The sequence below is a fragment of the Lycorma delicatula genome, chromosome 13, assembly GCF_047948215.1.
Source record: "Lycorma delicatula isolate Av1 chromosome 13, ASM4794821v1, whole genome shotgun sequence".
Classification (NCBI taxonomy): Eukaryota; Metazoa; Arthropoda; class Insecta; order Hemiptera; family Fulgoridae; genus Lycorma; species Lycorma delicatula.
This window is the reverse complement of record NC_134467.1, coordinates 22,156,085-22,171,969: the sequence shown is the minus strand read 5'-3', so window position 1 is coordinate 22,171,969 and position 15,885 is coordinate 22,156,085. Positions and strand designations below refer to the sequence as shown.

The 15,885-nt window shown below is 29.1% G+C and overlaps 1 protein-coding gene across 1 annotated transcript in view; it reads right to left on the bottom strand.

The window, feature by feature from the left end:
* Positions 1-15,885, bottom strand: part of br (broad-complex core protein) — a 191,159-nt gene that overhangs the window by 125,418 nt on the left and 49,856 nt on the right. The window contains exon 3 of the mRNA XM_075381351.1: positions 5,535-5,708. Within this exon, the coding sequence (XP_075237466.1) occupies positions 5,535-5,708 (174 nt within the window). The remainder of the gene's footprint in view (positions 1-5,534; positions 5,709-15,885) is intronic.

The window sequence follows — 15,885 nt, the reverse complement described above, 5'->3', positions numbered from 1 at the left end:
TTATTCTATAAAAGAAAAAATTTGAAAATGTCACCTTAAAAAATTTCAAAATGGTGATCATATTAATTTTCTAATCTTCAATATCTTAGTTATTATTTGTTTGATCAAATTTTTACTTATAAAATTTATTAAGTATTTTATTTTGAACGAATGACACCTAATTTGTAAAAATCTGTTGACGAACAATAAAGTTATTGCAGACAATTAACCCGGCAGTTCGTTTGTGCACCGAAATGCAAGCTGATAATTTTTATTACATTTACTGGAGGAAATAAAAACAGGCAAAATATTATAGTTTGCATTAAGGTGCAATTTATATTTAAAGGTAATGTTTTCTCTGGAGAGAATGTTTATTATTGGTATACTGCTTATTATTGATTATTATTATTCGTATTACTGGAGAGAATGCTTTGCTTTTTTCCCCTCTATTTTCTTTTGTTTATTAATAAAGTATGACATTCAGAGATGATAAACTCTTTTAACTTTTGCCAGTCTAGATTTTAACAGAAATAATACTTCGTTTGAAGAATAGAAACTCTTTCTGGCTTTCATCTTTAACTCATTAATAAAATATTTCTTCTTTCCTTTTGAGTAAAAAAAAAGTGCATGAAGTATCTTAAAGAAGATTCACCATTTTATATATTATTTAATCAAAATTTATTTGTTGTATTTATGTATTTTATTATTATTTTGTATGTTATTTTTTTAAAATGTTTAATATTTTTTAAGTGTTTAATTAGTTTTTCATGCTATTTAATATTTTTTTAAAAATAAATATTTAATTAATGAAATGATTACTAATTATATAATTATAAAATACACTCCGCTGATCTTCATGCCAAAATCGTAGCATCTCAGCTTTTTATCTAGGGGTCCTAGGATCAAATCCCAGTCAAGGATGGTATTTTTCATACGCTATAAATTCTACTTCGATATTCCACATACAATCTTCAACAAAGCTTCTGTGATGGATTAATGAATGAATTCGTCAAAATATGATATATCAATATAAAAAAAGCACCTGTTAAGTGGAAAACATAATTTATTCATAAAATAAAAAATGTAATTCCACAATTAATTAAATTCCCGTTCCTACAATTATTATTAATGCAAATTAAAAACTTAATTTCTTTCAAAATGAATAAATTAATAGCAGTGAAATAAAATGTAAAACATTAACAAACTGATCACACAACAAACTGTCTGGTTAAAAACCTCATTCAAACGTAAAATCTCATAATTTCCTTAGTTTAATACAGTAAAAATTTGTGATTATAAGTATATTGATAGTTGCATCACATTATCTTTCCATAAAAAGAAAATCCAGTGAGATCAATTGGAAATGGATAAAATTACATCACAGTAAAATCGAAGCTGATCAGAACGATATATCAAAGTTCTCCACAGATAAGAATGCAAATTTTATCCTTCGGGGAAAAATAAAGACTTTATACACCTGGGATTGGCTTAGGGAATCATCCCACAGAATACACTATTATTTCACCCAAGGAATAATCAAGTCAAACATGTTAAAGAGTCATAAAATAAAAATGTTGTAGGTGGTGTCTTAATATTAGATAAACCACTTCTAAAACTTGCGTTACCCATTTTTCTTTCTTATTTTAAAATAATTTATTAAAAAATAGATTAGGATAATTATTACAATAATCTTATGAAATAATATTTATAAATCCTGAAGAAATTTTTTTAAATGGCAATTATTCAGGCAACGCACAAAATAAACAACTTTTTAATATGTTAACAAGTAAAACGAAGAAAAAATGAAAAAAATCCACTAAATTTTATTCAGCTTTTTACCAATAAATAAGTTTACCATCAATTAATCTAAATTACATTTTTAAAACTATATGAACTGTGGTACAATTTTAATTATTCCGTTCACCAATTTTTCACGATAAATCCATTTGCCAATAGAGTAAAAATTTAATCTTCTGTATGATTACAATCATAACAGAAAGAAATTGAATTTTTTTCATGCGCAACTATAAAAATGACTGGTGATAAATCATTTGCTTATTAATTTTTACTTTTACTTTGTATGCGTAACTCTTCATCGCTGCTATTAATTGATAATCTACTTCAGTTACAGAAGTTGCAAATATTCATAAAACACCATAAAATCCACAACAATTTAATTACTGTTGAATTTATATACATTTTTTAATTTAATTTTTATTTATTTTTTTAAATGTAACAATTTAATTTGAAATAAAAATATTTCGTTTTGTAAAATTAAACATAAAAATCAAATACACTATTCTATCATACATTTAAAATGGGTTTCTTAACAACTTCCACAAGACAACCTGATATTAACACTTACACAACAATGAAAAAGGAACTGAATGAATATTTTGAAAACATCTAGTATCACAATTACGCACAGAGTAACTAATTACTATTTTGTCGTAACTGATAATTTTGTTATAGCTAAAATACAATTTTCTTACAGAATAATAATAATAATAATCAATAATTGCAGTGAAAAATTTAGAATGGAAAAGTGAATTAAAGTATGGGACCGTTATCAGTAAACAAAACAAGCACTGTTAATCAATATGCTGACTACTGAATTATCAAACAGTCTCATAGTTTCGAGCTCTTCATAAAATTAAGCTTTCATAAGTCATGCAATCGATATGAGGCTTTCACTTATTAAATTAACTGGAATAATGCTTAAAGAACAAACAGATATGTTTTTAACATTACAGTATGATACTTCAACATGTTAATTGTTTGTAGTGCAGGAATTTAATCACATTAGCATTTTCCATTGTGATAAACATATAACTGTTGCTTATATATTTAACAATACAGTGTAAAAGTTATAATCATAAAATTTCAGTAAGACGTCTTCACAACATAACAGTAAATATAATTTCTTTTGCATCATTGACTGAATCTATTTTACACTAGACAAAATAGACTATTATTTTATGTATTTACCAAAATCTCAAAGCAATCAAGTTATACAATAGAAAGAAACCACCAAATAGTACTTTTAATCTCAAACTGTGACTACTCAACAAACGAATGACAGACTATGACAATCGTTCGGAAAGTTTTCGGCCTTACACAGAGATGGCACAAGTATGACTAAATACTATGACCCTTAAGATGTCATGCTGTGAAGTATCAGACACAAGCATTTAATTGGTCGTTTGTGGTTATCGAGTAAAGAAAACAACTTTTGATCATTATATGAAAAATAAATAAAACTGATGTCAAGCAGTTATTAAAATGTTTAATCCTACTGAACATGCAAAAGAGTGAGATTCCACTTTAAAGGATTTATCTCCTTTGTTTTTTATGTAAAAAAGTGGGTTACTGAATTTAAATGTGGTCTTACTTCCATTCAAAATTATAAACACTCAGGACGCCCAAAAACCAGCTACAACTGATGTAATTGTCACACAAAATCCACAATGCTCTATTAAATGATCGTCAATGAAGGTAACTAAACTTGCTGACATTGTAAACATCTTGACAGATTATATCCACTAAATTTTGCTCAATGTTTTGGGTTTTGGCTATGAAAAGCTTTTGCTCAATGGATACTATGTTTGTTAACAATCGACCAAAAATGAATTTAACTGAACACTTCTTGAAAACTTAGTATTTTAACACAGTTTCTTTGAGATTTTATAACAGTAATAAAACATGGATTAACAGCAGTTTGGTGAAGAAACCAAATAGCAGTTCAAGCAATGATTGGAACAGAAGGAAGTATGCCAAAGAAACTCAAAACAATTCCATCCTCAAGAAAAGTTATGGCTATGGCTTTTTTGGATTACCATAATGTGTTGTTCATAGACTACCTAGAAAAAAGTATCACCAGTGAATATTATGCTCAATTATGGGATCGACTGCAACATGATATTCATCTACTCTTGATGTAGCTAAACATCCACATCTGGCCAAAACGAAAAGTACTCTTCTACAACGATAATGTGCCTGCACACGTATCTCGGATTATTGCTACAAAATTCCATAATCTATGCTTCAAAATGCTTTCACATGAACCATATTTGCCAGATTTGATTCCTAACAATTACTTTCACTTTCCAAACTTGAAGAAACGGCTCGGTGGATAAAAATTCACTTCAAATGAGGTAAAAGTTGAGATAACCACTTATTTTGCAGAGTTGGTCAAACCGCATCACACTGCGGGGTATTAAAAAGTTAGAAAGTTGGTTTAAATATATCCAATTGTAAGGTAACTTGCCTAGGACACCTTGGCTCACTCACACATAAGAATGGGGGAGTTGGGGTGCTTCTGACTTCTGATGATGGCATGGGAGACCTCGAAGTATGTGAGGGCATGAGGCAGGTGTATGGCATTTGCAATGCATGTCCAGATCCTTGTAGGCTAGGGCCAGGAAGGGTAGCTCTCCTGAGGAGGGAGGGCATTTCGACTATCCAGAAGAGGGAGTCGGAATGTTCCAGTGATTCAGGGGAGACCTCCATGGGCGGCTCGGTAGGAGCTGAGACAGGGTAGGTGCTGGCATGACACTTGGGAGCAATTGAGGTAATGCCGAAAGGCGACTGCTGGTTGCTCCTGGGGTGTTTAATAAGCAAAAAAAAAAAAAACTTTAAGTTAACTATGTTGAAAAATAACAAATTTTTTTTTTTAAATCTTGTAATTTCTTTAATTGTCCCAATATTAAGGTAGTAGATAGGAACAAACACCATCCAGTTTATCCCATTTCCCAAAATTTCTGCATACAGTTGAATGTTAGTAGTACCGTCAGACCGAACCCATTGGTTTGGTCTAGTGGTTAACGCGTCTTCCCAAATCAGCTGATTTGGAAGTCGAGAGTTACAGCGTTCAAGTCCTAATAAAGCCAGTTATTTTTGCATGGATTTGAATACTAGATCGTGGATACCGGTGTTCTTTGGTGGTTGAGTTTCAATTAACCACACATCTCAGGAATGGTCGAACTGAAATTGTACAAGACTACACTTCATTTACACTCATACATATCATCCTCATTCATCCTCTGAAGAATTATCTTAACGGTAGTTACCGGAGGCTAAACAGGAAAAAAGAAAAAAGAGTACCGTCGGACCGACTGTTCAACTGTACACAATGTTGAAACGTCAATGTATTCATGCCATTCATGAATTTCGTTTTTGAAATTTTAATTTAAAATTTATTAATCATGAATTACTGTATGTTATTAGTAATGCATTGTTAGTTTTAAACCCATCAATGGCATCGGAAATTGACGTAATGAATGCAATGAGATTATTTTACAACTTTTGAAAACTGATAATTAATAGTTCTTTAGGAGACATAAATAACAATTCTTATTGTGGTCATTTTCTTCTTTTATGATCTTCAAAAGTTATGTTTTCAACTAGACAAAAATCACAGTCAAATCACATGCAAATAACAAGTAATTCGTTTTAAAATTTCTTAAAAGAAAAAAAAAAATCATATATAACATATTTATTGATACATATATAGTTCAAAAAATCAAAACACAAATCAATAAAAATTAAAAATTTACCTCAGCCTGTTGCGTTAGACCACTAACTCTTAATACTTCAGCTGTTTTAAGAAATGACGACAACGATTGTTGGTGAACATTTACTTCACCATGGTAAATAAATTCTACTAACGCATGTAAGTCTTCGTATACTACATCTTGTAAAACTATAACTGGATGTTTACAAGGAGTACTCTGTAAAAAAAACAAAAAAAAACATAAAATTAAAAAAATTATTATAACTGTTAATTGGTTTAGTATAACATTCTTTTATTTTATATGTTAATACGTTATACGCCTAAAGGAAACGGTTTAAATTATTCAATATTCTTTGAGGGAGAAAAATATGGAGTTCGGCAACATCATTCAGTTTTTATAAAAAACAACATTCTTCAAATAGCATTAAATAAAAAATCAGCTTCGTCCAGTAAGAATTCTGAAATCAAAATTAATTAAACAATAGGTAAAAAAATACTCCTCCAATTTACACAACCAGAAACATAATTTAGTCTATTGACTAAATATTATGAATTCTACGCTTGTCCTGATCAAGCTAACATTTTTTCCATATATGTTACAAAATTATTTCTAATCATCAGAAAAGTAAAGGGAGGAAAAGCTACAATTGGATGCCAGGCTGTTTTTGCTGGAGTAAATAAGTAAATAAATATTTATCAAACATTTCAGAGCATACAAACTCTTGAAAGCTGGCCAATGAGAAACTCAAACTGTACTGTGCTTTATGTATACTTATAAATTAATGTTTACGATCCCTATATTTTACTCAGCTTTGCTTAGTATGTAGCTCCGATTACATCCGCATTAATCCTCCCAATATTAAGGTGGTAGATAGGAACAAACCATCCAGTTTATCCAATTTTAGGTTCTTCCCAACAGCTGGATGTTAGTACCATTGGACCAATTGTTCAACTGTACATAATGTTGAAACGTCAATGTGTTCATGTCATTCATGAAATTCATTTTTGAAATTTTAATTTAAAATTTATTAGTCATGTATTACTGTATGTTATTAGTAATGCATTGTCAGTTTTAAACCCATCAATGGCATCGGAAATTGATGAAATGAATGGAATGAGATTATTTTACAACTTTTGAAAACTGATAATTAATAGTTCTAAAGCAGTCATAAATATAATCAATTTTGTGTGTTGTTTTTTAAAAAATGGTTGCACAATGCTAAATAATTTGTTGAAACACTCACTGTGTATTCTTAGAAATTTTCAAAAACTGCTTACATATAAGGCAATAAATTTTTGTGACTGAATCTCACCTAATTTACATTACATACATTTTATTCATACTGCTCGTTATTCCTTCAGATAAAAATCTGATGTGGAAGCCACATGACTTCCATGTACACCTATTAAATTACATATACATTTTTTTAAATGAAAAGTACATAAAATTTTATTTCATTAATAACTTCTGATATTTTTTCATATTTTTTTTTTTATTGTTATTAATTATTAATAAATCAATATATTTAAATTAAAAAAAAAAAAGAAGATGAAATCTGATTTGAACCAATGTGTCTTCCCCTTATAAGATCAAAATATTTCATTAATTAAAATTTCCTTTGGCTATAACTCTGGAACCGATAAAAATAAGTACCGCTTATGATTATCGTTGAAAAGCGCTCTCAATGAGGGCTTATTACTGCAGTTAAGGAAAAGCCCAAAATCTAAATTTTTTTTTGGATTTTGGGCTTTTTTGGACACTTTTGGTTTAATCAATTGCAATCAAAAAACGAAATGCACAACTATTTGATACAACAATCCTAAATCCAAAATTTCAACATCCTATGTCTAATCGTTTTTGAGTTATGAAAGATACACCTACATAGCTAAACCTACATATAGTACATACATATGCACGTATGTAAAGATGTCATGCCAAAACTAGTCAAAATGAATTCAGGGATGGTCAAAATGGATATTTCCACTGAAATCTAAAAACCAAAATTTTTCACGATCACAATACTTCCTTTACTTCATATATGTAAGTAAAAATGAATTGTAACACTACAAATTTAATTCCCATCTTTTAAATTTAGATCGTCACAGACATGGTAAACATTCATTCATGAAACTCAAAACAACTGAGAAATTGTACCAAAAGAATTATGATGTACAGACTTGCCTCTAATCCATCAGAATACGACAGATTAATTCGTTGGACCAAGAAAGTCAGGTAATGTTTAACGTTCTTATACTTAGAACTTAAATTAACTTTTTCACATGACCTAATTAATTTTCCAATATATGTATACAGAGTATAATTAAAATATATAAAATAAATTGATCATGTCATTTATGAAAAAAAGAAAATTACAATTTTAACAAATTAAAAATATTATATGAACCGTAGAAGAAACAGTTACATTATATGATATCACAAATAAAAGATCCAAAACTTTTTATAAGTTAATGAATAGCCCCAGCATTAATAAAATATTATTTCATAAATTTTCATTTTCAGATTTTTTTTTAATGTAATAATGTTCAATTCATGAATTTCAATTTTATGAATTACATTTTTGTATAATATGAGATGCAGCCAGTTTTTTCTTTACTGTATAAACTACACACTACTATAACAAAATTATTTTAAAAATAGCACTTCTTAAAAAAATAAATAGTTATAATCCTCTTTACTGTACAATCTTAAATGTTTCAGGAAGTGGTATCCTGGAAATTAAACAATATAAAGCAAAGATAAAAGTGTCAATGATTGAAACCCCGACCTGATTAATAAAATGATTCAAAGTGATCACCAAAATTAAATATTCAGAATGGTTTCACACAACGCTATTAGCACTTATTAATGGCTAATAACAAAACACTGCAGAATAGAAAAAAGCATTGCAATTATAAATCTGCAATGACTACTCATATAAGAATTAATAAACAAATCAATTGTAGTTTAGACAATCTATTATTGTAGAAGATAAATAATTCAAAATATATCTGAAATATATAAACGTATAATGTAAATAGTTACATATTATATATGTTTTAATATTTAACTGAAATATAATTAATTTTCATATTTACATAAATTACTAAAATAATATTAAATTATATAGTAATGATATGTCATATATTAAATTATATATCTGTCAGCAAAACCAAACAAAATGAATCAACATACACATGACTGTGTATCTTTATTCTGACATAGTGTCTCATCTGATAACAATTGCACAACACGGATCATATTTGTCGCTCAAATCCAGTTTTAAATAATGAAAATTTAACAAGGAAAAATCTTCTGGAGCGCCGATATAAAAATAAATAATTAAAATCAGGCAGGAAAAAACATAATTGTAATAAGAAATATATCGATAATGTTAAATATAAATTATGTTAAGTCCCTAGAACTCATACGCTCTGAAATGTAGAGAAGGTACTTTCAGGAAAAAGATGATGAAAATGTACAATTAAACTAAGACAATATGGTAAAAAAAAAGGACACACTCCCTCTTACCATAATTATCTTATTTTTATACGATTACTGCATGAAATCAAAATCTATGCCCAGGATGTTCTTTAGAAAATTGTCACCACCATGCAAACTACCATTTTTTAACTTAGTTGAAGACTAAGTACAACATATGACATCTACTTCAAATAACCTCATTTATAAAATTATCTGTAACTTTTACCATGAAACGTGCTACCCTCCAAAAAAAAAACTTAAAAGTTTTTTAACCTTTGAAATAAGTCTGCCAAAAAGATTCAATACTTAGTTTTATTTTAATGATAATGGTAAATCTAAAGATGTTTTTATTAAAATGCAAATTATAACAGGATTTCTTTTGGTACTTGTTAGTTATCACACCACCACTTTTTTTTTATGCAACTTTTTTGTCAAAAAACAATGTATTATTGAATTATTATTACAATGTATTAAACAAAAAATATGTTAGCAAGTGAATGATGGGTGTTTGTTTAGATTATGTAGATTTGGTTAAGTAAAGATTTAGAACTTACGACTGCAAAACTTACCCTGGAGCAGATATTGATAGCAACCATAATTTAGTGATAATGAAATTTAGATTGTGGTTTAAAAACCTGAAGAAAAGGTGTCAGAAGAATTGGTGGAATTTTGAGAAACATGAGGAAAAGGAGGTTAAGAAGATTTTTGAGAAGGACATTGCAAGAGGTCTGAGTAAAAAATATAAGGTAGAAAACATACAAGAAGAATGGGAGAATGTTAAAAAGGTAATTCTTAAATCAGCAGAAGCGAACTTAGGTAGAACAAAGAGAACTGGTAGAAAACTTTGGATTTCAGACGATGTATTACAGCTGATGGATGAACATAGAAAATATAAGAATGCTAGTGATGAAGAAAGTAAAAGGAACTATCGGCAATTAAGAAATACTATAAACAGGAAGTGCAAACTAGTGAAAGAAGAGTGGATTAAAGAAAAGTGTTCAAAAGTGGAAAGAGAAATGAACATTGGCAAAAAAAGATGGCGCATACAAGAAAGTTAAGGAAAATTTTGGTGTACATAAATTAAAATCTAATAATATACTAAATAAACAAAGATGACCAACTGATTTACAACACAAAAGGCAAAGTCGATAGGTGGGTGGAGTATATTGAAGAGCAATACGGAGGAAATTAATTAGAAAATGGTGTTATAGAGGAAGAAAGAAGAGGAAGTCGAAGAGGATGAAAGGAGAGAACCAATACTGAATTTAAGAGAGCATTAAAAGATTTGAATGGCATTAAGGATCCTGGAATAGACGGAATGCCTATAGAATTACTGCATAGTCCAGGTGAGGAAGCGATTGATGGATTATACAAACTGGTGTGTAATATTCATGAAAAAGGAGGAATTCCATCAGACTTCAAAAAGAGTGTGATAATCATAATACCAAAGAAAGCAGGAGCAGATATATGTAAAGAATACAGAACAATTAGCTTAACTCGCCGTGCATCAGAAATCTTAACTAGAATTCTGTACAGAAGAATTGAGAGGAGAGTGGAAGAAGTATTACGAGAAGACCAATTTGCTTTCAGGAAAAGTATAGTGATAAGGGAAGCAATTTTAGGGCTCAGATTAATAATAGAAGGAAGATTAAAGAAAAACAAACCAACATACTTGGCATTTATAGATCTAGAAAAGGCACTCGATAATGTAGACTGGAATAAAATGTTCAGCATTTAAAAAAAATTAGGGTTCAAATACAGAGTTGGAAGAATGATTGCTAACATTTACAGGAACCAAACAGCAACATTAATAATAATTGAAGAACATAAGAAAGAAGCTGTAATAAGAGAGGGTGTGTGACAAGGATGTTCCCCATTACCGTTCCTTTTTAATCTTTACACAGAACTAGAAGTAAATGATGTTAAAGAACAATTTTGATCCAGAGTAACAGTACAAGGTGAAAAGATAAAGGTGCCATGATTTGCTGATGATACAGTAATTCTAGCCGAGAGAAAAGCAGATTTAAAAGGAAAAATGAATGGCATGGATGAAGTCGTATGCAAGAACTATCACATGAAAATAAACAAGAGCAAAATGAAATGTAGTAGAAACAACGAAGATGGACCATTGAATGTAAAAATAGGAAGACAAAAGAATATGGAGATAGAAGAATCTTGTTATTTGGGAATAGAATTACTAAAGATGGACGAAGCAGGAGTGATATAAAATGCCAAATAGATGGTAGAACAAGCCTTCAGTCAGAAATATAATTTGTTTACATCAAAAATTAATTTAAATGTCAGGAAAAGATTTTTGAAAGTATATGTTTGGAGTGTAGCTTTATATGGAAGTGAAACTTGAACGATCGGAGTTCCTGAGAAGAAAAGATTAGAAGCTTTTGAAATGTGCTGGTATAGGAGAATGTTAAAAATTAGATGGGTGGATAGTGACAAATGAAGAGATGCTGCAGCAAATCGATGAAAAAAGAAGCATTTGGAAAAATATAGTTAGAAAATGAGACAAGACTTATAGACCAGATAATAAGGAATCCTGGAATAGTCACTTTAATATTGGAGGGACAGTTAGAAGGAAAAAATTGTGCAGGTAGCAATGTTTGGAATATGTAAAACAATTGTTAAGGATGTAGGATGTAGCGGGTATTCTGAAATGAAACGACTAGCACTAAATAGGGAATTTTGGAGAGCTGCATCAAACCAGTCAAATGACTGAAGACAAAAAAAAATGTTGATTTTGTGTACTGACAAATCATACGTATATAAACATAACCTACACTCACTTCACTCACTAATCTTGTTTTTTTTTTTTTAAATACGCACACTATTTAATATTGATTCAACGAGGTTAGCAAGAGTAGGTTATATTTGGTTAGGTTATGTTGATATATGAACGATTTGTCAGAAAAAGGGGTCAACGTAATCTAAAAGTGATATTATTCATTTTCTCATGAAATCTGAAGTTGCATAAAAAAAAAAGAAGATAATGCCAGTGCGTTTATAAACAAATACCTTTCTTTTCTATAAAAATGATCAAATGATACAAAATCAAACGTATTTTTTTTTTTTTTTTAATTTAAAAAGGGGATAATATTTATTCTGAAATAAAAAAAAAATACTAAAAATATTGAAATTTAGCTGAAATAACAAAATTTCACTTAACTAAATCTCAGAAAATAAATTGCAAATTTAAGTATAATCAATTATTAATAATAAAGAAATAGCAGTTTAATGATTTATTAAATTAATTAAGAGAGACTGAAAAGAGTTAACTGAAATAAATAAATAGAAGTTAAAAAAAAAAGTATAGAAAATTGAATAAAAATTAAGTTTGGTTTGTTTCTGACAGAATCCATTATCAATTTTAATTAATCGGCCAAGAAAGCTTGTTTTAAATAAACTTTTCAATAGATGACGATTTAAAAAAAATTTGATCTTAACTTTAAAACGCTTAAATTATTAATCAATACAAAAATGTTTCTACAGCACCACTCTGAATAGAAATCACAAAAATATTTAAGATGTTTTCAATATAAAACAATAATTAGAATTTGCTGTTTTTCTTTATTACAAAGAATGATGATGCTAATTAAAAACATACAAACTTTCCTGATGATAACTCAAACCAAAATTTATGATAAAATGCTTCAGAAAACTTTCTTGAAGTATCTTCAGTTGTTTTTGCAACCAGGAATGTCAACAACGAAAGACCTCGTTTTAAAAAAAACCATTAAACCTGATTCAGTTTGTGGTTAAAGAATATATTTATTAGATTAATAAGCATTTAGAAGTAAGTAGGGCTGTAAACCTTATGAAGTCTTTAAAAGCAATTTGTTGATAAGTTCGGATTGATTCATCTTAAAAGTTTTTTTTAAAATTAATCAAAACCTGTTTTAGTTTATTAATAAATGTTTGTAATTTTATATTAAAAATTAGAACTTTGATAAGATGGTAAACTGCACCTCCAAGAACATTCCTGAGAAGTGCGGTTAAATGAAACCCAACAACCAAAGATCACCGGTATCCTGTATTCAAATCCGTATAACAGTAACTGCCTTTACCAGGATAACAGAAGATATACTTGTATCTTCTGCATGTATATGCTAACAAAATCGGACTTAAAAGTATATGTCGAATAAGAATTATAAAACTAGCAAATAAGAAATACAACATTAGAAAAGATATATTAAAAAAAAGCCAGAAAGCAGAGCTGTGAAAAAAATTACTTTAATTGACGAATACAGGGGAGGAAAAGGAAATCAGACAAAAAACTGGTTGATATTCTCAAACTGAGAAAATGGAGAAAAGCATGAAATAGGTAGATGAAAGAATAAGACTAACAGAGGAGGATGGGAAAAAAATGATTGATTTTATTTAAATTTGCTGCTAGGACAGTAAAACCCTATAAGCAGCCACAAAATAGTAAAATAAAAAATAAATAAACTTACAAATATACCTTATATACTACAGAAAAAAGTGCAAACAATAATCATAAATCAAATATAAAAGAAAACAAACTAACCGATTAAAAGAAAAAAAAACTCTTGCGTCGTTCTTCGCAACAAGGCGGACTTTTCATTATTTTATTTTTTATCCTTTTGCCTTACTCTAACACATACCCAGTCATCATGACCCTCAAAGTAGATAATTTTAACTGAATATACCAAACAATATTGCTAACAATAAATACCGCAGATAAAGAAACATCAACTTTCCAACTTGCAGCATCGTAATGAACAATGCTTCTAATATACCTGCTCAAATTTTTAAACCTTAAATTGAATGTAACTCAAAAACGAACCACCAATTCTTGATCAAATTTTTACATGCACAACTTTAGCTACATTATTACAGTAAATATCTAAATTTCAATGAAACTGAACAAGTAATTTTGGAGATTTTTGTGCCACAAACTTTACACTTAGCCTATAAATAAATATATAATAATACCATAATTTAAGTGTACGGTATTTTCGTACTCATACTCAAAATGTAAAAAAAATTTAATCATTTTCACTCCCCATTCCCATCCTGCAAACTGAAAGTAATACCATACTTTTCTTTAAAAAGTCAGTAAAAAAAATTACAATTATTCTATAAGAAACTTTTAATACTTTTCTTAAAGGAATTGTAACATCTGTTTGTAAAAACTCATTAATACTAAATATTTAAATACTAGTATTAAATACTAAATATTTTTAGAAAGGTTATGAATATAAAAGTTTTATTTATTTAAAAGTTTGAAAATGAGTGAAAATAAAGAAGAAATTTGATACATTTTGAAATTTTATTACAGAAAAGGGAAGAATGTAACTCAGGCTGTTAAAAAAAAAATCTGTGATGTTTTTTGATGTTATGTATCAGTATGTGTGGCAGAAAGTTAGTTCCAGCATTTTTAATTTGAAAACTTTGACGTCAGTAATGGACGGTCAATGACTAAAAAAGCTGATGAAATCATGTTACTGATTGTGATACCAGTAACAAACAAATCATGAACTACAAAACGGTTTAAAATCATTTAATGAAGGCTGGATATAAAAAAAACTCAATATTTGGTAGCTATATGATTCAACAATGAAAACTTTAATGGAACGAATTACAAACTGCAAACTGTTACTAAAAATTGAATGAAATCAAACCGTTACTGAATGGGTCAATGCCGGTGAAGAAAAATGGATCACATAAAAATTTAATTAATAATTTTTTTTAATGGGTTTTTATTTAATTTTAATAATGAACAAAAAATATCGTGATCAAAGAAAGGTAAGTTCCGTAAACAGTGGCAAAACCAAGATATACATAAGAAAAGTGTTACTATGCCATGTGTGTTGAAATCAGAAAGGAATAGTTCACTATTAGCCGCTGTTTGATTAAACAAATGATTCTAACCTCTACTACCAACAACTGAAAAGATTATGCCAAACAATCATGATAAAATGATTGACAGGAAATGTTCATACTTCCACCATGACAACACTAGACTCGTCGACATACCTTTGGAGATCTGTTGAAAATCGACGAGCTTGGTTGTGAAGTTTTGATGCATCCACCAGTTTTACTGAACTCTTTGAACGATATGAAGGTGGCTAACAAAGAGTCCTGTGAAAATCATTTATCACAGTTTTTCATTCAATAAACACAGAGGTTCTCTGTGTTCTCATCGATGATGAGATTATGATTTCTACCTCAAAAGTGGCAAAAGGCAGTCAATCAAAACGTCATATATTTGGTTTAATAAACTTTATTTGAAATATAAAAAAAACCACAAATAAACTTTTCCCTAACCTATTATGATTCTTAACATTCAGGATATTACACACCATCATCAACAGCACTTGTTCCTCTATATTATATTTCATTCATATTTTAATTTCCCTTTTTGAAGCCTTCAAACAGTTTTCTTTAAAAAAAAAAATTCTTTCATATATCACAGAAAATGACAAAATGACAATAAAAGAAAATGACAAATCATAATTTTGTGGTAATTGTTCAACTAGTCTGGTGTGCTGTTATTTATTTACATTCTTTCAAGATTTCAGTTACCGTGATGGGAGTTTAGTTTTACATAAAATTAATGATGAAGATGTAACCCTAATACGAGGTGCTACCCAAAATTTCGGGGAATTTGAATTTCGCGCACGAACCATTGCTGGTATGACCTGCTGCCACTAGATGTGGCTAACAGTATTCTTTATGAATCAGTGTTCCAACAGCTGTGATGGTGAGAGGCTGCATTGTCGACTTTCGTGCGGTTGTGTAACGCTGTGTTTTACTGCTTCGGCAAAGTTCTCAATGGCAGATTTTAAAGAGCAAAGAACCTGCATCAAATTTTACTTCACGCTTAAAAAAACTGGTGCAGAAATTCATCGCGTGCTTGTGGAAGCATTTGGTGACAATG